Source organism: Thunnus thynnus, chromosome 23 (assembly GCF_963924715.1).
Source record: "Thunnus thynnus chromosome 23, fThuThy2.1, whole genome shotgun sequence".
Lineage (NCBI taxonomy): Eukaryota > Metazoa > Chordata > Actinopteri > Scombriformes > Scombridae > Thunnus > Thunnus thynnus.
The window spans coordinates 23,983,807-24,004,539 of NC_089539.1; the positions used below are offsets into that span (position 1 = coordinate 23,983,807).

At 36.5% G+C, this 20,733-nt stretch overlaps 3 protein-coding genes across 3 annotated transcripts in view; 1 reads left to right on the forward strand and 2 right to left on the reverse strand.

Moving 5' to 3' along the window:
- Nucleotides 1–11,329, forward strand: part of rab21 (RAB21, member RAS oncogene family) — a 23,660-nt gene extending 12,331 nt beyond the window's left edge. Inside the window, exons 5-7 of the mRNA XM_067581889.1 lie at nt 634–688; nt 878–966; nt 5,464–11,329. Coding sequence (XP_067437990.1) covers nt 634–688; nt 878–966; nt 5,464–5,603 — 284 coding nt within the window. The 3' untranslated portion in view covers nt 5,604–11,329. The remainder of the gene's footprint in view (nt 1–633; nt 689–877; nt 967–5,463) is intronic.
- The window catches only part of LOC137175676 (tetraspanin-8-like), a 77,675-nt gene that overhangs the window by 34,760 nt on the left and 22,182 nt on the right, over nt 1–20,733 (reverse strand). The window lies entirely within an intron of this gene.
- On the reverse strand, nt 10,630–20,302 carry LOC137175943 (tetraspanin-8-like). The gene is made up of 9 exons (XM_067581888.1): nt 20,141–20,302; nt 17,703–17,774; nt 17,498–17,614; nt 16,302–16,376; nt 15,698–15,793; nt 12,933–13,052; nt 12,802–12,837; nt 12,591–12,674; nt 10,630–12,000 (listed from the first exon to the last, which is right to left on the reverse strand). Exons 1-9 carry the CDS (start codon nt 20,198–20,200, stop codon nt 11,860–11,862), a joined length of 801 nt encoding a protein of 266 aa, XP_067437989.1. The 5' UTR covers nt 20,201–20,302; the 3' UTR covers nt 10,630–11,859.

The window sequence follows — 20,733 nt, forward strand, 5'->3', positions numbered from 1 at the left end:
GGTGTCATGATGATCAGTCCTCTGACTCGCTGGTTTCTTCTGTTCTGCTCTTTGTGTTTCCAAAGAGAACAAAAGGCCGGTTTACAGAGAACAACAGAGCATTTTATGACCCCCCCCCCCCCGCTCCCCCCCATCATCATTACAGATCAAAGTTTTTGCCCGTCGCTTGAAAAATACTTAGAAACCAGATAGTAGTTTTGATATGATGGTTTTGATGTGATGGTTCTCTGATTTCTAGATGTCCTGGTCAGTTTAAAGCATAACGCTGGTGATTTTCTATATTTTTCATAATATCAACAAATCTAATGTGCAGAGCTAAACCAATAATAAACTGATCTACTCTCCGGAGACTGAAAACATGATCGCTGTTGGACAACAATGGAGGAATAAGATATATCAGACTTTGGATACACACACAATACTTGTTAGTAGATCAGTTCATTGTTGGTTTGGATCCAAACATGAGATTTGTTGAGGAGAAATAAAGCGTAGAAAATCAGCAGACTGATCCTTTAACTTACAACGTTAGCGGTCTGAAACCTAAACCATGTTTGATGTGTGATCCAGTGAGTCAGACGGGATCTCTACTGATTCATAAAGTCTGACCGAACGTGTGTTTTCTTTTCTCTGCAGGTAATAAAATTGATTTGGACAAAGACAGACATGTTTCAGTGGAGGAGGCTGAGAGGTGAGAGCTGCTGCTGTTACTCAACAAACACACAGTGAACATTGATTTTTCCATGTCGAGCTGCTCCGCTGTGAACAAATAAACACGGACGACGATGAACTCGGTCGGTCGGCGGACATTTCACTCTTGTGGAAGTAATCTGAGCATGGCTCATCATACCTCTGTATATGTCTGTCTTTGTTTGTGTAGTTATGCGGAGTCGGTGGGGGCCAAACATTACCACACATCAGCCAAGCTAAATAAAGGCATCGAGGAGCTCTTCCTGGATCTCTGTAAAAGTAAGACCTGCAACACACTTGAACCATTTTTGTTTTAGTTATTTAACCATTAATTAAACCAGGAAGTAAATAAAAAAACACAATAATTTACATCAGTCACATCTAAGACGACAAAACGGAACCTGAGAGACATGACACAAAATAAAACGTGAATATTTCAATATATGTATCATATTATATATATATATATATATATATATATATATATATCCTTTATTTAACCAGATAAAGGTCTCATTGAGATTAAAATCTCTTTTTAAGAGTGACCTGACAAAGAGAGCAGCATAAACATTGTTACAACAATAAACACAAACAGTACAAACACACAAATACAACTGTTACACAGTACAAATGAGTGAACACAATATCCAGTTATTATTCAATACAAGGTCAAATACAAAAATCCAGTTATGATGCATAAACTGGTACAATTTTCTCAAACGATTTCAGTGATTTAGGACCAGTCACATTTACCAAGAGTTTTATTTTCTAAATTCTTTAAAATTGACTTTAAGTCCACCGTAGTAATCAGTTCTGACAATTTCAGGCCCTTCGTTACATTATTCCAGGAAGAGGGGCAGCATATTTAAAAGATTTTTTTGCCTAATTCTGTTTTAGCTCTTAATTTTGTTTTTTATACATGTATGTACACCATGAGGAGGAACCAGATTTATATATAAAAGGCAACCAATGTGAAAGTCTGTGGACATACAGAGATGGCCACTTAGCGGCAGCATACAGAGTACAGTGGTGTATTAGATTGCTACAGACAGTAATAAAGCGTAAAGCACAGTGGTGAACAGTATCCAGCTTCTGTAGGAACTGCTCAGTGCGTTCATAAAGAGCAGGTCACCGTAATCCAGTAAAGGTAAAAAAGTTGCTGAAATCAAGTGTTTCCTTGCCTGAAGGGAGAAACAGGATTTATTCATAATAAATAAAAGTAATTTAAATTTCAGCTTGGAAACAAGGTTTTCAATGTGTAATTTGAATGACAAGTTCTGATCAATAATAATACTTAAGTACTTATATGTTGTGACCATTTTAATTTCAACCCTTTGAGCAGTTGAGATCTTAGGAAGATGTTAACTCTTGAATTTGGATTTGTCGCATTTAACACCAACTTAAATTGATTTAAATGGGACTGAACATAAGGCTGACTGCAGAATTCAAGGGTTTGTACCTCTGAAGGGGACGAACAATAGATAACTGTATCATCTGCATAAAAATGGAACACAACATTTGATAAATTAAGATTATTTACATATATGGAGAACAGCAGTGGTCCCAGTATGGAACCCTGGGGCACGCCTTTTGATACTGGGAGGAGGGAAGACCCAGCAAACTGGACACATTGTGTTCTAGCTGACATTAATTTAAAAACCAACTCACAGCGAGTCCAGATAAGACAATACTGTAGAGTCTGTCCCGGTCAACTGTGTCAAAAGCCTCGAACAAATCAATAAAAAGAGCTGCACAGTATTTTTGCAGTCTAGAGCCTCAATAATGTCATTCACCACTTTAACAGCAGCGGTTATTGTGCCGTGTTGTTTTCTAAAGCCTGACTGATGTTGTGACAGAAGAACATTTATGTCTTTAAGTTGTTCACTAACAAACTTTTCAAGGACTTTAACTTGAAAAAATAAGACTTGAGGACCTGTGGATTTGTTAGGATCCAGTTGCTTTAAGGCTCTATGGACCTCTGTCACATCAGTTAATTAATCAAATAATTGGCGGTGGGGAAACGTGAGCCTTCTGCTCATTTGGCTGTTTTTGATCAGGATGTAAAGACTCAAATAAAGAACCTGAAGAAACAAAACGTTCATTAAAGCAGTTGAGAGTGGCAACTCATTTATGGTTACACTCCCAAAGATTTTCCTTCTTTCCAAAATTTCTTAGGATCATTTAAGTTTCTAGTAGTTTCGAAGTAGTAGTAGTAGAAGTAGTAGTCGAACTCAGATTTAGCTTTTTTTGATGAGAGAAGTAAAGCGATTTTTGGAGCCGTCCAAAAATCAGCCAGTCAACTCAGGCAACATCCCTTTCTGTTAGTAGACTGGACAGCTGAGGGGAAAACCGAGCATGTTTATTTATAATGTTAATAAAAGTGTCATGAAGTATTTCCGAGCCAGTTCAACATCATCAATGAGAGAAACGTTTCAGTCAAAGTCCCACAAATCATGAAGAAAAGCTTTCTCACAGAAATCCTTAAAATCTGGTTTAAGAACAATTGGTGGTCTTGATTTCGGGAGCTTAACTTGTCTGACTGTAACACAATGGTCGCTTAAATCATTTGCAAAAATACCAATATCCAAATATTCATGAGGAGCATTTGTTTAAAAATAAATCAAGAAGAGAGGATCTCTCTGGGCATTTAAGATTCAGACAAGTTGAGCTATTAATTAGTTGTGTAAGATTAAATGAGTCACTGGTAGATTTAAAACAGACGACAACCAGTCCCAGTTAAAATCTCCAGCAAGGAGAATCTCATTAAAATCAAAGGTTGATAGTTGATTACGATGATAAAGCCTCACTGCTGGCTGACGGCGTCTCTAACAACCTACAACAGTGATAAAAGAAGCTGCAACTTCAAGGCAAGAAGTTCAAATTGTCTTCTGAGAGATACTGATGAAAGCATGAAATATATTTTTTATATAAACGGAAAAACCATCAAATTTTCTGAGTCGGTCACAACAAAAAAACATTGAAACCCTTAATTGTCTTTGTCTGTGATAGATTTGTTTAGCCGAGTTTCAGACAAAACAAGAATATCAGTATCAGATGATTTTTGTCCAGATTTTCATCGGATCCAATTTAGGAAGTAGACTTCTGACATTTAGGTGAATGATAACAAGCCCGGATCAAGCTTTGAAATCACAAGGGGTACTCGAAGAAAACACGCAACTCAATTAAAAACTCAATTAAATCATCATTTAATACTCAATTAAAATCTGGACCGGGGGTTTGGTTGAACATATTCTGATAGTAGAAGCAACAGAGTTTAGTGTTGGTACTGATTGGTTATTCCCAACGCCTCGTCTACGACTTGCCAGTCATATGGACTAAATAGTTTAATAAAATAGGGTCATGAGATCTTCGGTAATTGGTGTGATCCAATTGGGAGGGCTCCTAAAAGATTTAAAATCCCAGTTTGTGCCTTTTTTTTTATTTTTTATGGTCGTCTTATGGTCATAAGAATAAGTCTTTCGTCCTCCGGAGTCAGATGATGACGTTGCGTGACGTCTCGCATAAACAGGAAATCAAAGCCAGTGAAGTAACTCTTGTGGATAAATGAATTAAAATCAGGACGAGCCGGAGTTTAAAACAATAAAAATATCGGAGCCAAGACAGGAAACACTTTCCTTTTTTATCATGAGAAATTCGATCCGTCAGAATCGAGTGGCGTGACGGCGTTACAGCTCCGACAGGTGAACAGGCTCCATGGTCCGAACAGAGGAGCCTGTATGAGACTGACGACCATCAGATTTACAGATCAACACAGTAGTTTAAACAGAAGCAGGTGTGAAGTGGTGATATTATCCGAACAACTCCAGAAACAACTGACATCACTCAGTCAACACTAGAACACGGACGTGCTGCCATCTTGGATTGGTCGCCCAAATCAAGCAGATGTATTAAAAGAATTACGTTCCTCATAAAACAAACATAAACCAAACTGTTGATATTTTCTTAAACATGCACATCAGAGCAGAGCGACTTCAGATCAAATTAATACATTATCATAAATGTTTTGTTTATTTTTTTAGAGAAACAGATAAGAGCTGCAGTCCTCATGAGACCAGAGTCAAATTGTTCAAAGAGGAAGTGTCGAACCTTTTATATCAGATCAGCTGTTTATTTTTAGTCCTCACCTCTCACACATGTTTGCATGTTGGTTTTTCAATCCCTTTTTTAAAATACACAATCACTGACCCACAGCTGCAACTATCATCTGTTCATCTGGTAATTACCTTCTCGATTAATCGATTATTTGTTTGGTCAGAAAAATGTCGATCACGGTTTCTCGAAAACTCAAGATGACGTCCTCAGATGTCTCGTTACGTCCCGACTAACAGTCCACAACCCAAAGATATTCAGTTTACTGTCATACAGGACAAAAAAAACAGGAAATATTCACATTTAAGAAGCTGGAATCACTATTTGGACATTTTCCTCTTAAAAAAAAAAGACTCAAAACGATCAATAAATTATCAGAATAGTTGGTGACTAACTGATTAATTGTTGCAGCTGCAGATATTATGATTTTTAGCCGCATTCACACAACTGCTGTTATATCATATATAATATATATAAAACCAGGTTGTGAGCATGACTGTTATAAAACAGCAGACAGGAAGTTAAAAGACAAAATCATGTTGCTGAAATGGAAGAAGCTCACTCGTGTGTGTGTGTGTGTGTGTGTGTGTGTGTGTGTGTGTGTGTGTGTGTGTGTGTGTGTGTGTGTGTGTGTGTGTGTGTGTGTGTGTGTGTGTGTTTTTTTAGGGATGATGGAAACCGCTCAAGCTGAGGAGAGGTTGAAGGGCAACGGAGCCAGCCAATCAGCGTCGAGTAGGCGGGGCGTACAGATTGTCGACGACGAACCGCAAGCCACGCCCGCCGGAGGATGCTGCTCTTCTGGCTAACACACACACACACACACACACACACACACACAGACACACACAGACACACACTCTCTGTCATACATGTGCAGACATTATATCCACACACACGTTTATCAGTGTCTCTGTTGGTCCGATTCATAAAATCCTAAAATAATCCGAGTGTTTCTGCTGTGTTCATTCACTACCGTCTCTGCTGCTAAGCATCATGGGTAACTATATTTAAATTATTTCAGTAAATAATCCCTCCAAAACTAAATGAACCCAACATCTTTATGATTTAAAAAAATAAAAAATGCTTTCAGTGATTAAAAGCACTTTGACTTGATAAGCAGCGACGGGAGTTTAACTGATATTATGACAAAAGTTCACTAATGAAAGAGTTGAAACGCAGGCTTCAGTAGAGATATTTATGTTTGTTTTTGATGGGTTAAAACATAAATCCAGACGTACAAACACACTGTACAAACCATTAATCTTCTTATACTTCTTTAAAAACATAAACAACGTTTTTAAACTCCGGAGGAGCAGCTGCAGGAGAATATCACAGCTGATCTGTAGAAAAAGTCCCTAAAACCAGTTTCTGTTCGTCGGGTTCCAGCAGGTTTTTCCACCGTTTCGTTCCGGATCGGCTCTACAAGTTTGGACCTGAAAGACGTCAACAAGCAGCCAGTCAGGACTCCAGTTAGACAAAGATTAGAGAACGAATCACAGTCCTGATGAACTCTCTGATTAAAGTTAAATTAAATGTGATGAAAGTTACAACAGAAGGAAAAACAAGAAATAAAATCACAACATTCTGACGTTCAGCTGCTGTTGATCCGGATTTCTGGTCTATTCATTAAAACTGCACACAACAAACAAACAAACAAACAAACAAACAAACAAAATCTAATTTAGAAATTAAAAAGAACAAATTAACTGCAAACAAATAATGTAAATGATGAATCTGTTTGTTACAGTTTGACAGATTTGATCAATTAATCGTTGAGTCAATAAAATCTATATTCCAACATAAAGCTGCAGCGATCAATCGATCAGTCAATCAACAGAAAAGTCACTATTTTGATAATTGATTATTAGTTGAAGTTATTTTCTGATCAAAAGCTGTTAAAGTTTGATTGCAGCTGTTTTTCTTTCTTTAATATCTTTGTGTTTTGAACTGTTGCTCAGACAGAAGAAGACTCTGAAACGCTGACCGACATTTTACTGACGAAGCAATTAATCCATTAATCCAAAAAAAAAAAAAAAATCTACAATGAAAATATTATTTTTGGTCTAAACCCCCAAAATAGAAAATTTAATTTTTATATAAAACAGAAAAAAAGCAGCAACTTTTGACATTTTCTCCTTAAAAAAATACCAAAATCCATTCAAATGTTTTGTAAATTTAAAGATCTTAAGGAGCAACTAATCGATTAATTGACATAATTGTTTGATCCCAAAGCAAAAATAATCGATATCATGCAGCTTGAAGATCCTCCTCTTCCTCCTCTACATGACGGCTTTCAACACACACACACACACACACACACACACACACACACACACACACGGTTCATGCTCCTGTTCAACATGTTTTCCTGGACAGAGAATAATAACGTGCATGTTTGATTTTCTGTAACGGCTTTGTTTGGTTTACTTTTTAAAAAATAAAAAAAAAACTGAACTGCGATTATTTAATAAGTTATATTCACGTGATGGTGATGGAAACCTGTACATGAACAAACAAACAAACAAACAAACAAACAAACGTTGTCTCTGTACTCTACTGTGTAATTTACTGTTGTTTTTCTCCACCGGGCCTGTACTGCATTAATCTCTCTGCTTCTTACTGAATGAACTCTGTGAAAAATGACCACAACAACAACAACAACAAAAAAAAAACAAAACAAAAAAAAAAGACGTACTGGACGTTTTATCTGCCTTTAAGGAAAAAAAAAAAACTTTGGGGAAAATCTGCACAAACAGGTGTAGAAGAAGAAGAAAATAAACGATGTACTGTCTTGTTCTTTATGGAATAATGAAAAAACTATAAAAAAAAAAAAAATGTGGTTGAAAAGGAGAAAAAAATCAGCACACTTTTTTTGGAAATGTAATTTTTTAAACTGCTCGTGTCAAAGTGTTTTGTAAAGATAATAGAACAATTATAACTATTTACACAACGCATCGAGGTGTCGCACACATTGTCGTTATTTCTGATGCACTGTCCCTTTTTTTTTATTTTGAGATTCACTAATGACGAGAGCTCAGTTGGAACTTTCATCTTCATTCTTAAATTGCAGGTTTTTCTGTTTTTTGGATTCATTTTTCAAGCGTCGACATCAGACGTTTTCAGGGTCGTAGACACAAACATACGGAGGGTCACGTGCTAAAACGTGGATCTGAGAAAACGTGTCGACAATCTGAACAGGAAGTAAATGTTTTGAGGAGGATTTGGAGGTTTTACCTTCAGAATGAAACGTTGGGTCTACATCATGATAAACCTCCAATAAGTGACATTAACATAACAGACAAATCATCACGTTTTAAGTTGATATGTTGAATTTACAGCAGCGTAACAATATTTGCAGTAAAAGCACCAATAGAACAATGCAAAAATACTCCATTATACACACTAAATACAGTACATCTGTTTTTTGTGCGTAATTGTATGTTGCAGTTCCAATGCTGTTGTGTAAAATACTTAACTTAGACTAGCTGGTGAACATACTGGTGAGCATTTAGCAGCTAGAGAGCCAGATATTTCCCTCAGGAGTTGGTGGAGAACAAAAACAGAGCTAAAAGAGAGAGAATATTGGACAGAAACACAACTCCACATGAATGATAATGTTGCTCCGTAACTGCTTGATGTGGAAACAAGCAAATAATCTTGTGACTACATCCAGCTATAAATGTTCCTTTGTGATCATCCACTTTTATGTTTGTTCAGTAAATTAATTATTAAGCATCAGGTAAAGGTGAGATATGAAGACGGTTATCGACAAACAGTTCTGTTTCTTGATAACCGTCTTTGTTCCTGCATAGTTTTGCAAAAGAAAGACAGTTTTTATTTCAATAAAAATACAATTTAAAACCTCCTGGAAGCTCTTTAAGGACCCTCCATGAAAACCCCTTAAATCTCCAAACTAAACCTGATACTGAACACTGGAAGAAGTAAAAGTACCAATACAGCAAAATAAAAATACTCTATTACAAGTAAAACTACAGTACAAGTACATAAGTATTATGAGCTTGATGTAGTTAAAGTATTGCAGTAAAAGTACATAAGTATTATGAGCTTGATGTAGTTAAAGTATTGCAGTAAAAGTACATAAGTATTATGAGCTTGATGTAGTTAAAGTATTGCAGTAAAAGTAGTGGTTTGGTCCCTCTGACTGATATATTATTATATATGACATCATTAGATTATTAATAGTGAAGCATCAGTGTTAGAGCAGCATGTTACTGTTGTAGCTGCTGGAGGTGGAGCTAGTTTACACTACTTTATATACAGTTAGCTAGTTTAGTCCAGTGGTTCCCAACCTAGGGGTCGGGCCCCTCCAAAGGGTCAGCAGATAAATCTGAGGGGTCGTGAGATGATTAATGGGAGAGGAAAGAAGAAAAAACAAGTTGACGTGCAATTTATTTTCACAAATGATTCACGTTTACACAGAACTACTCTCCAGAGACTGAAAACACGATCACTGTTATTAGTGTTTGGAACCATTTATGAACAAACTAACGTGATCAAACTCTTCATGATGGAGGAACATGTCACCCAGTGCAGCGCTGTGACTCACTGACGTGTCTTTAATAGTTTCTGGACAACAACGGAGGTTTACGACACAACAATAAGAAAACAATAAGAAAAATATAGAAAATCACCAGAATTATGTTTTTATATGTTTTAAAGTCCAGATCCATAGATTGGTCATCTACAAGTTTCTGAATGTTTCAAGTTGTTTGGTTAAGAAAGGAGTCACGATTATTTTTATCGATGAAGCTGTTAATTGTTTACTGTATGAAATGTTAAAACAGATTAAAAATGGTGACGTCTTCAAATATCTTGTTTTATCGGATAAAACCTAAAGATATTATCAGAGAAAAGCAGAAAATCTTCACATTGGAGACGCTGCAACCAGAGAACTGAAATTAATAATCTGTTATAATTTGCATTAAATTGATTAATTCAGATTCCAATTAATCTTTTAATATTACTTTAAAGACTTTTCTTGAATGAGCTGCTGAAGCAGAACACAAACACAAGCAACTAACTGACGCCTTTAATCTGTAATAATACATCGTAATTAATAAATGAATGATGTGTTTTTATGTGTAAAATCAAAGTAACTAGCAGTTAAATACAGTAAAAAATACAATATTTCCCTCTGAGATGTGTTGAAGTGGAAATATTAAAGCGTAAATCAGAAATATTCAAGTGCAACAACCTCAAAATTGTACTCAGTATTTGATAATAAATGTACTTTTTAACACTTTATGATGCTGTAACTTCTGAAAACCACCAGGTGTCGCTGTGCTGCAGTTTAAAACTTCATCTGATCATCACTTAAAAACTCCAGTTATTATTAATGTCTTTAGTTAATCTTTAGTAAATGATTAAAAACACTGATAGTGCTATTAATTACAACTTTAAAGCTGTTTTTATATAAATATTGTTCCATTTCTATTCAGTTTCTCTTAGTTTAGTATTCAGTGTTCACAGTTGTCAGTATTTCTTTCATCATTTCTTATTTTATATTATAATGTTGAACTGGTCCTTTAAATTCTACGTTCTTCAGCCTCAAATTTAAGACGTCAATCCTAAAACTCATCAAGTATCTGACAAACAAAAACACACGAGTAGTTTTTTTTCTTCTTTTTATTTCTGTGAGTCATCAGTTCACAACTGAAGAATTAGAAATTAAAAGAACACACAGAATTATTTCCCTTTGCTCCAGATTCAGACATCATTTCTCCCTTTTCATTGTAAAAAAAAAAACAAACAAATAGTTTGAACTCAACAGGAAGTTTAAACACAGTGCTCAGTTTATAAAAGAAAGATGTGTTTATATGGTGCTGACGGGGAAAACATGGAGTATTAAGTACAAATATATGAAAGAAAAGACTCACTGTGATGTTCACTAACACAAAGTGAAGGATAAACACTTTATTTAAAAAACTTAATGTGACTGAGGCGAACGTGCTGCTGATGGAGTCAAATCTTTCTGTTCTTCAGTTTTTTTTGCTGTCAAAAATATATTAATAAACTTTGATTTAAGAGCTTCTGCAGGGCAAAAAACAACCAACAAAAGAAAAGTTTTTGGCACTTCAGGTATGGCTTTTATAATCAACATCCAAGACACCGAATGAGAAAAGTTGAAGAAAAGTCTTTTTTCTCTTGTTTTTTTTTGCTTTGTGTGAAGCGCAAAGAAACTGCAGCAAAACAAAATGAAGTTTGTGTGTCACAGAAAAAGACCAGAGAGGACGTCAGGAGGGTTTGTTGTTTTTTTTTCTTCGGATTCTTAATTATTCTGTTTTCACGACAAAAACTTTCATCACTTAAACTGATTTTACAGATCAGACGGATTCTACTTTTAGTTATTGTTAAAAATATCACATTACTGCGTATTAACGTTTCTCAACAAGCATAAACTGTTGGATTCAGAAAAGACCCGCCCTACTCAGCCTCTGCTTGGCTCGTACTCGTTACCTTTTATATTCATCGAGCGTTCTCTTTACAAATGAGACGAGAAACACGTTTAAGTCTCGTTTAGGTTTAAAAAAGGAGCCGGTTTGGTGTCTGATTGTGAAACTTAGCTGCAGCTTGTTAAATGTAGATTACGACATTAAAAACAGTCACAAAATGAAATTATTGATCTTAAAGTTAACATTTTGTTGATCGAGAGAGAAAAGAAGACGGTTCTGACGCTCCTCTCTGGTCGTATTAAAACAGCAGATTCTGACCAAAAACAAAAAAAATACAAATAAGATTCACTGTAAAGAAATTTGTTTAAAAAGAGCAGCTTCTAATCTCACTGCAGATCTTTTTGAGCAGCTCCTCATTAAACCATTAAACCCAGTGGTGTTTTTATCTCTTTCATCGTGTTGCCACTGATCTCAGCGGCGTCCACAGTCAGACGTCCTGACAGTCATTTAAGGCACTTTGGATCGTCTCATTGCTTCTACAGCCTCAAAATCAAGGAGAAACAAACATAAACAACATAAAAAAAACCAACAACAACAACATCCTGAACTTGTTAAACGGAGCTGGCGACAGAAGACGCAGGAGGCTCCTCTAGTAGGCGGGAGGGTTGTGCAGCTCCTGGTACTTGGGAGGCCCCGAGGTGAAGATGGCGGGCACCGTCATCAGCACGGCGGGGGTGTCGGGGTGACGCATCTGGTAGATCATGATGGAGGACAGGATCATGCCGAGCAGCTGCGGGGAGACACGGGAAGTCCGGTTAATATCGCAGATGAAAAGAAAAACAGTACGCCAGACGTCTTTTCATTCTTTTAACGTGAACAACAGAGTGAAACAGCACGAATGTCTTCGAGGAGAAACTGAGCGCCGTTGTCCTCAAATTTAAACAAAATCACATCATCTCTCTCGTCTCTATGACGCCCGACTTTTTACTCAACCTTCATAATTTTCATAATTTTTCTAGTCCGTCTTAAAACAAGGAGCCCAAATGACAATAAAACATGTTTTTCTTGCTGTAATCAATCCTCCAAATTCACAAAAAAAAGCAGAAGGAAGTCCTGTTTTTGTTACTTTATGACTAATATTCACATAAAACTGATTATTTCAACATTTTGAGAAATTATTTATGATCCGTTATCAAGTAAAATGTATTGTTTTTATTTTTCTGTTCGTGTACGCAGTAAATAAATAAATATAACGTGTCCACAGAGACCCGGGCTAGCAGTTTCCCCCGCTACCAGTCTTTATGCTAAGCTAAGCTAACGTAATCTGAACATTTCGCTCCTCGGTGAATTCTCTCTCTTTCTGACGTCGTTCACACTCACCGCCAGCACAGCCAGAGTGAAGACGACACCGATCATGACGTCAGCGACCATCAGGATGTAGTACATGATGATGGGGAAGCAGGACTGAAGGTGAGACGAGAGAAAAAAAAAAACCTTTTAAATAATATTTCACTTTCACATCAGCAGTTTAACAGCTTCTCTAAAATAAAAAAGATCTTTGTGAAATTGATGCATGTTTGGCTCCGCTGACCTTGATGTAGACGGACTTTGTCGGCAGCAAGAGAGACTGAAAGAGACGGAAAAACAAACAAAAACAAACAAACGTTAGTTACCAGCATTTAAAAACACAGTTTAGGAGTTAACGGTGTTTGTTTAACTCACTCTGTAGCTGGTCTGCACGTTCTGACACTTTCCTTCACTCTGCTCCACGTCGTTGCACAGACAGGAGTCGGGGATGTTCTGCTCCCAGTCCTCATAGCTGAACAGACCGCAGCAGTGCAGCTAAAAAAAAAAAAACAAGAGAAGAAGAAACAGACGGGAAGGTTATTGATCAGAGAGTGATGCTGTTTTCCTGTCTGACAAGAAGGAGAAGAAGAAGAAAAGATGAGACGCGGTTTTGTTTTTCTCCTTAAAATAAAAAAAGAGCTGAAAATATCACGTAAATCTCATCAATGTTGCCTCCAAAAACAGGTCGATGTCGTCTTTTCTTACCTCAATATTGATCATTGATCAGGTGGGAACACTGAGTGATAATTGATTATAGAGCCACCATGATAGAGCGACTGCAAACGTTTAAATAGGAGACAAATGAAGACGGACTGTGAAAGGAATTTGTAAATTTAAAGTTAAAAAAGTAAAATGTAAATTTCTTTTTGTATTAATTTTACGTTTTCATCGTAAAATTCAGTTATTAATTCATACTTTAAAGACAAAACAAAAAGAAAATGTGTTTATTGGCAAATTTAATTACTTTATCACTTGCTGTTCTTTTATTTGTTATTTAAATGCAAGTTTCACTGCAGCCACTACAACGGAAAAGTCAGTTTCATTATGTTAACCGTTACCAGGTTTTGTTGCCATGGTTACCTGGATTTTTTGCACACTATTTATTTCAAAGTATTTAAAAATTGAGATGCACCGTCTAGTTTTTGTAAGATTCAAATAGTAAAATTAAGAGTTTTGTTCGAGGAATCCTGTTAAACTTTTTTTTTTTTTTTTAAAAACAGACACCTGGTGAAGTTTTTAAGTTTTTATTGTGTTAAATTTGTGCAAAAACTGCAAACCAGTTTCCATCTGGAATAATAATAATAATAACAACAATAACAATAATAATAATAATAATAATAAAAGTTGATCTAAACCTTAAAAACTAGGTTTGTGTTGTAGTTTCCTGTAGCTGCCACTAGATGTCACTGAAGCACATTTATTCCAAATAAAAGTTTTATCTAGAAAAGAAAAACCTGTTTGTTTTGTCATGTACGGTTCAGACTTTTAAGGCAGCGGCTCGTACAGCTCTGAATATGACTTTATGATTATGATGGTTTTCTCCTCGTCCACTGAGACGAGAACTCACAACAGAGAGAGAAAAAGACGCTTCGCTTCGACACCTGAAAGTAGGACAGAAGTTTCCACCTGCTTCACCACAGATGGTGGTTTTAAACAAACTGCGTCACAAAGGGGAGTTTTTCCTCGCCGCCGTCGCCGAGCGCTGCTCACGGTGGGAACGTTGGGTCTCTGTAAATGAAAGAGTTCAGTCTAGACCTGAGATCACTTCTGTTGTGATTTGGCGCCTTATAAATAACATCTGGACTCTTGCTGCTACCTGAAAATATGGACAGATTGATGATTAAATGTTCACCTCAACGAACGATGTTGAGTTGGTTATTTTAACTTTGTGCTTCTGGAGTTTTTCACCAGCAGTAACAGTTTTATTTACAGTGTTGTTAAACAAGCTTGTTAAGATTCAACTGCACCAAAATCTACAAGGGAAAAAAAAAAAAGTCATGGAAGTCGAAAGTTGAAATTATGGAACTTGTCAACTGCACTGACAATATCTCAGTTCCTCTTCTTGTTAATATTTCATTTTCAAGAACACTGAATGTGGAAGCTGCCGAGTACAAAGAGAGAATCCAGTCAGAAATGGTTTCTACTCTCCAACTCTCCTTTCCAATCGCAATAAAATCAATCTTCCTCCTGACAGCACTCGACTCTCATCGGACTCATTTGCATTTCTGCCCGACAACACACCTGTCAGCCAGCCGGCCAATCAGAGGAGGGCTCAGGCCACACCTGCTGAGTGGAAACCAGTCTGTCAACAACAGCCTGCTGGCTGGAAAACAAAAGACCTGCAGGGCGGGGCGGCAGATGTAGAGCGAGAAACCAAACTCCTCCAGAGACGTTTTGTTTTAAAGAAACAGAAGTTGAACTGCGTTTGAAAGTTTAACAGATTAGATTATAAACTGAAGCCTCCAGCAGATTTCTGCAGCTCCAAGTGCTTTACAACAAAATTAATTACATGCACCGAATGCTTAAAAGGACATAAAAGCCTTTAAAAAAAACATTTCTTGTTATGGATCCGTTTCTACAGACTAATAAAAATTACCTTTATTTTTATATTTATATTAATTTATCATCAATCATCCATATATTTGCTCTTTTAGACGTAAATGTGGAGAAAAACTGACTTGAATATTTATCGATCTGTTAACCAAAAAATAAAAAATACTCATGTTGGTTTAAATAAGTTCGACTGTTTTGCTTTTATTAACTGTAGAAGAGTCGAATGTTTTAAGAGTTTTTTTTAAATAAAACTTCTTGTAGCGCTGCAACGATTAGTTGAAACAAAGACAAAATAATTTGACGCTTTTTCCACATTTCTTTATTTTAACGTCACATTTGTCTTTGATTGAATTTTCTGTTTTTCATGAAGAGTTTTAGAAAGAAAGAAAAGAAGGTGATCTACTGAAGATGACAGAAGAAATAATACTTTACCTGTTTTATGTGCATTTATATGTATATCAAATATTATTTTATCTTACATTATCACATGAAATGATTGTATTATTATTATTTTCTTTCCTCTAAGAGCAGCTGTTGCACTGCACAGTTGAATAAATCCTTTGATTGAAGACGACGGTCGATCTTACCTGTGTCTGCAGGGCGTTGGCCATGTCTTTCACATCCTCTGAAGCTTTGTCCAAAGGCAGAAGTTGATGAAATTTGTCCTCCAACACTCGTCTGATCTACACAAACACAGTTTATTTTGACTATATGGATCAAATACACACAGACCAGACTCAAGAAAACCATCATCCCACATAAACCAGTAACTAAGAAATCATCTGATTGATCGCTAATGAAAATACTCGTTAGTGGCAACTTGAATTATATTGGTGTTGTGTTGTTGTTGGAAATGTTCTTAGTGTTACTTTCAAGAACGAGACTAAAGCTGCAACTATTAGTCGAATCAATTAGCTGCCAAATATTAAATTAATCTTCAACTATTTTGATAATTGATCAATAGTTTGGAGTCATTTTCTTTTTAAATGTGAATATTTTCTGGTTTCTGAACCACCGATCGATTAATTGAGAAAATAACTGACAGATTAATGGATAATGGAAATAATCATTAGTTGCGGCTCTAAATGAGACCCTGAGCTGGTTCGGTGTGTCATGAGTGTGTTTTTGGTCCTGTTGTGATTATCGGTGTGGTGGTGAATACAGTCAACGGTAGAGTGTCGGGGTCGTTACCCTGGGACGGGCGGCGGCGGCGGGGACTCCGGTCCGAAGCATCAGCAGACTTCCGACCACCATACAAACCAGGAACTGCAGAGAGACACAAGAAGACGCTTTAATCTGCAGCTTCACCAAGTTACATTTAAGACTTTTTAAATAATCACATAAATGCGATTTAATAAGTATTAAATATATCAATAAAAACCATTAATGATGATGACGGATGCAATTATCTACAAGGTGCAACGCGAAATAAATGTCACATTTTTGTCATCACTTCCTGGCAGTTTATAACAATCATTCCCAATAATAAAACTAATCACTCATTATTGATGAGCTGCACGTGGATGAATGATTGATTAACCAGTCAAAAGATAACTGAGAACAGAACAGAACTGGAGATTTTTATTCATTTATTTTACAGTCAGACTTGCTAAAATTACATTAAAACACATTTCATAACTAACTATTCAGGACTTTTCAATACCTTCTACATGCTGAGGAAATGAAAATGAAAACGTGGGTTATTTCTTGGGATTGTGCAACGATGACCTCAATTACACAACGACACTGAAAAAAAAAAATCCACAAATTGCATCACAGAGTTCCAGGAAAGCAGCTTAAATTCAGAACTAGACTCTCCGAGATCCTGTTGGGACTGAAAATGTGCTAATTTGGGATTTTTTTTAAAGGAAGAATAATTACAGTACACAGCGTTTCTCTTAGAAAACCAACCAGAACCAGATTTATTGGCTGAGAGCAGCTGAAGTGTCACAATATTAAAGTTTTTAAACCTTTTTCTTACACTTTCATCATTTCTGTTTCTCGTGTGCATGAATCTCTAAATGTTTTACGTTTGTTCTGTCTTATTATCGTCTGTGAAACACTTTAAAGCTTTTTTTAGTGGCAGAGAGGAAACAAATAGTACAGGACAGTACATACAAGAACAAACGTGCTGCTCTTGATGTTAACAACAGGAAATTAAGAAACCACACGAACCTTCCGGCTCACAATTTATTTTCACTTCAGACTTTGTCCTGTTTGTGTTCAAAGCTGCAGCAGCGAACGTCACAGATGACCTGAATATTAAAATTCATCATACTCATGTCAGCCTGTTTTAGGAAGATAAAGTCACTAATTCTAGTCTTTTGGGAGATTCTTCTAGCTGCTGTATGATGAAACTGGTTTCATCAGCTGATCTTTGTACTCACCACGATCAGAGCTACTTTGTTCTCCTTATGGGCTCCATAGGCTCCCAGGATGGCGATCACCATGGTAATGGTGCCCACCACGTAGAGGACGATGAGGCCGGTGGTGCGACCGTCCAGCTAGAGGCAGAAGAGATGATTGACAGGTTAATATTTGTTTTTTTTTTTTAGAGCCGGAGCTATTTCTTTCTGTTTGTCAGTTTCTTACGTCGTTTCCTCCATTAACGCTGGTGAGGACCTGAGACAGCAGAGCGAGCCCGATGATGAATCCGCCGATAATCTGAAACGACAAGAAAAGAGCTCGATTAGATCCGTGCTGAGCTGCTGCAACATCGAAACGAGTAAAAGCACACAATAAGCATCGCAGTACGTCAACAAGGTAAAACAGATCATCATCCACGTCTGAAGAGATCAGTGAATAAATCTGCCAGAATGTTAGAAACACTGAGGTCACAACATTTAGAGCTGCAACAATGAGTCGATTAATTGATGAGTCATTCAACAACTGGCAGCTATTTTGTTAACTGAATAAGCGTTTTAGTCATTTTTAAGCAAAAATGCCAAATTATTTGCTGGTTGCAGCTTCTCGAAAGTGAGAATTTGATGGTTTTCTTCATCTTCTGTGTCAGTGAACTGATTATCTTTGGGTTTTGGACTGTTGGTTGGACAAACAAGACATTTGAAGACATCAATTTGGCCAATTAATAGGAAATTATCAGTTTCCCAAAACCCAAGATGTAACCTAAAATGATTTACAATCATAGAAGGTTAAAGAAACCAGAAAATATTCACAGTTAAGAAGCTGGAACCATTTTTTCTTGCCCAAGAAACTTAAAACAGTTAAATCAATTTAGGGCTACAACTAATGATTATCACCATTATCCATTAATCTGCTGATTACTTTCACAATTAATCGTCCTGTCTGTAAAATGCCAGAAAATAGTGAAAAATGGTTCACTGTAAAGTCTTCAAATGATCTGATCAACTGTTCAAAATCCAAAAATAATCAGTTTCCCCATTTTGAATAAATTTATATACACACATACATACGGCACAGAAAATCTTCAAATCCTCATGTCTGACAATCTGAAACTGGGACATTTTTGGCCTTTTTTAGTGTAAAAAATTTCCAAAAATGATAATTCGATTATCAAAATAGTTGCTGATCCATTTCCTAACAACCGACTAATCAATTAATCACATAATTATTGCTGCTCTAGTTTTGAATTTGCACAATCAATTACAGGGAAACTGTATTTAACCAGATATCGTTCCTTAATTTTCTGTCAGGGTCATCATGGTGTCCATATTGGCCAATAAGCACTCATGAAACAATAGTGCGGAAATGCCAAAGATATGATTACAGTTTAGAAACTGTAAACATTACAGTTTGTCCAAAAGCGAGTTTATTTCTACACTGTTTAAATGTACCGCTCTGTACAAAACAAAAAAAACCACAACTCATAATCAATATGGAAAGGCTCTAATCTGAAGATTGTGCAACCAGAAAATCCTGTTTATGCAACAAAAAGAGACGATTTGTATGAGAACTGAAAGTAAGTCACTGGTAACCAGGAAATCAGCTCAGATAAGACTCAGACTGGTTTTAACAGACAAACCACAGAGACAACCAGCTCAATTACAGGAAGCGTTTATGAGAAAAAAAACACCAGAAATTAAAGAGACGGAGTGAAAAAAACTAAACAAACGACTGCTTTCTATTAACTTTAATTGTTGTTTTGCCCTCAGCTGACTGGAAACCAGCAGAGAAAACCCACAACAAAATACAAGTAACTCAAAGAAAAAAAAAACTCTTCTGATGATCATTAAAGTCACTTTTCAAGAAAAAATGTCGAACATTTGATGGTTTTAGTTTCTAAAATGTGACGTTTTGCAGCTCGATTCTTTCGGTTCCTAATTTACTTTAAATGAAACCTGTTCAGGTTTAAAAAAGACGCCATTTTCACGTTATCATTATTATTATCATTATTTTTGCATTGTAAAACAAAAAAACCAAACATTTTGCATGCAGCCCTAGCAACAAACAACGTAAACAATACCCGGGCAACCTTTAAAAAAACAAACAAACACATTTTAGCTATAAAAACAACACAAAAACCAAGTAATAGCCTCGTAAAGATAAATAAATAGTAGATAATATGTAACGTTAAGGACAAAATTAATGACATTTTCTTTTTCAAGTTTCATAACACAAACCGTCCTGTGGCTTTAATATGGAGTGAGATAAATAATGTCAATAAAGTGTTATTGACATTATTTATCTTGTAGAAACACATTTGTGCTGAAAACGTTTCAATACTTATCGAATCGATCATTTTTAACGTAAAAGAAACGTATTAATAACTTTAACCTGTGTGTTAACCCTTTCTATGCTCCTCCTAAAACGAAGGTAACTTTAATATTAATAACTACACCATTCGGTTACTTTTCTCATTTTAAAACATTTCTGCTGAGTAAACCTGCTACTTTAAGGCTGATTTAAGTGCTTAAACTCATATAAATCGTTAAAATAAGTCTCAACATGTCTTAAACCTGGGCGGCCTGACAGATTCCCACCTCATCTACGCACTTTTTTTATTGATCAAAGGCGCCATATTTAACGGTTTTTAAAACGCGCTAACTCACCGCGAAGATGATGTTGAAGATGGTGAAGGTCCGTTTGAGGCAGGGGTTGATTTTCGCCATGTTTAGCGGTGAAAACACTACAAAAAAATACAGTACTTGTGTTTTCAGTTCTGGTGCGCTGCGCAGCTTCGACGGCAGGGACGTAAACTGAGGGATCCGGAGGGGGTGGGCTACTTTAGGGAGTAGGGACAGCCCGGCAAGGGCAGGGCGGTGCTTCCAGTAAATGACGAAGAGGGGGAGGAGGGCGCTGTTTAGATGTCCTACATGGAGACTTCCGGTGGTTATTGAACAAAAAGGGGTTGGAGAGAGGTAGAGAGAGGCTGTACTCCGGGAAGACAAACGGAATTTTCCGTATTTCGAGTGTGTGTGTGTTAAGGCTGTTTGGGATTGTAGACAGGACGGGCGGTGTTATGTTCAACATGAACCCCCCCCCCGAAAACCACTCACATCTGGGGAATTACCCAGATGTGGTTGGAAAATAATTTTTTAAGTCTATTTCAGCAGATATGAAACATTAAAAAGGTTTAAAGCTGCAACTAACGATTATTTTCATTATCAATTAATCCTGTCCGTCATGTCACAGATGCAAAGAT

What these genes read in the sequence shown, in the direction of transcription:
- LOC137175943 (XM_067581888.1), bottom strand. Translation starts at nt 20,200, where the DNA reads ATGGCGAAAATCAACCCCTGCCTCAAACGGACCTTCACCATCTTCAAC. An exon ending in TCTTCAACATCATCTTCGCG is followed by an intron (nt 17,775 to 20,140) that starts GTGAGTTAGCGC and finishes TTGTCGTTTCAG; the next exon opens with ATTATCGGCGGATTCATCAT. An exon ending in CCAACGCCCTGCAGACACAG is followed by an intron (nt 13,053 to 15,697) that starts GTAAGATCGACC and finishes TTTTTTTTTTAG; the next exon opens with CTGCACTGCTGCGGTCTGTT.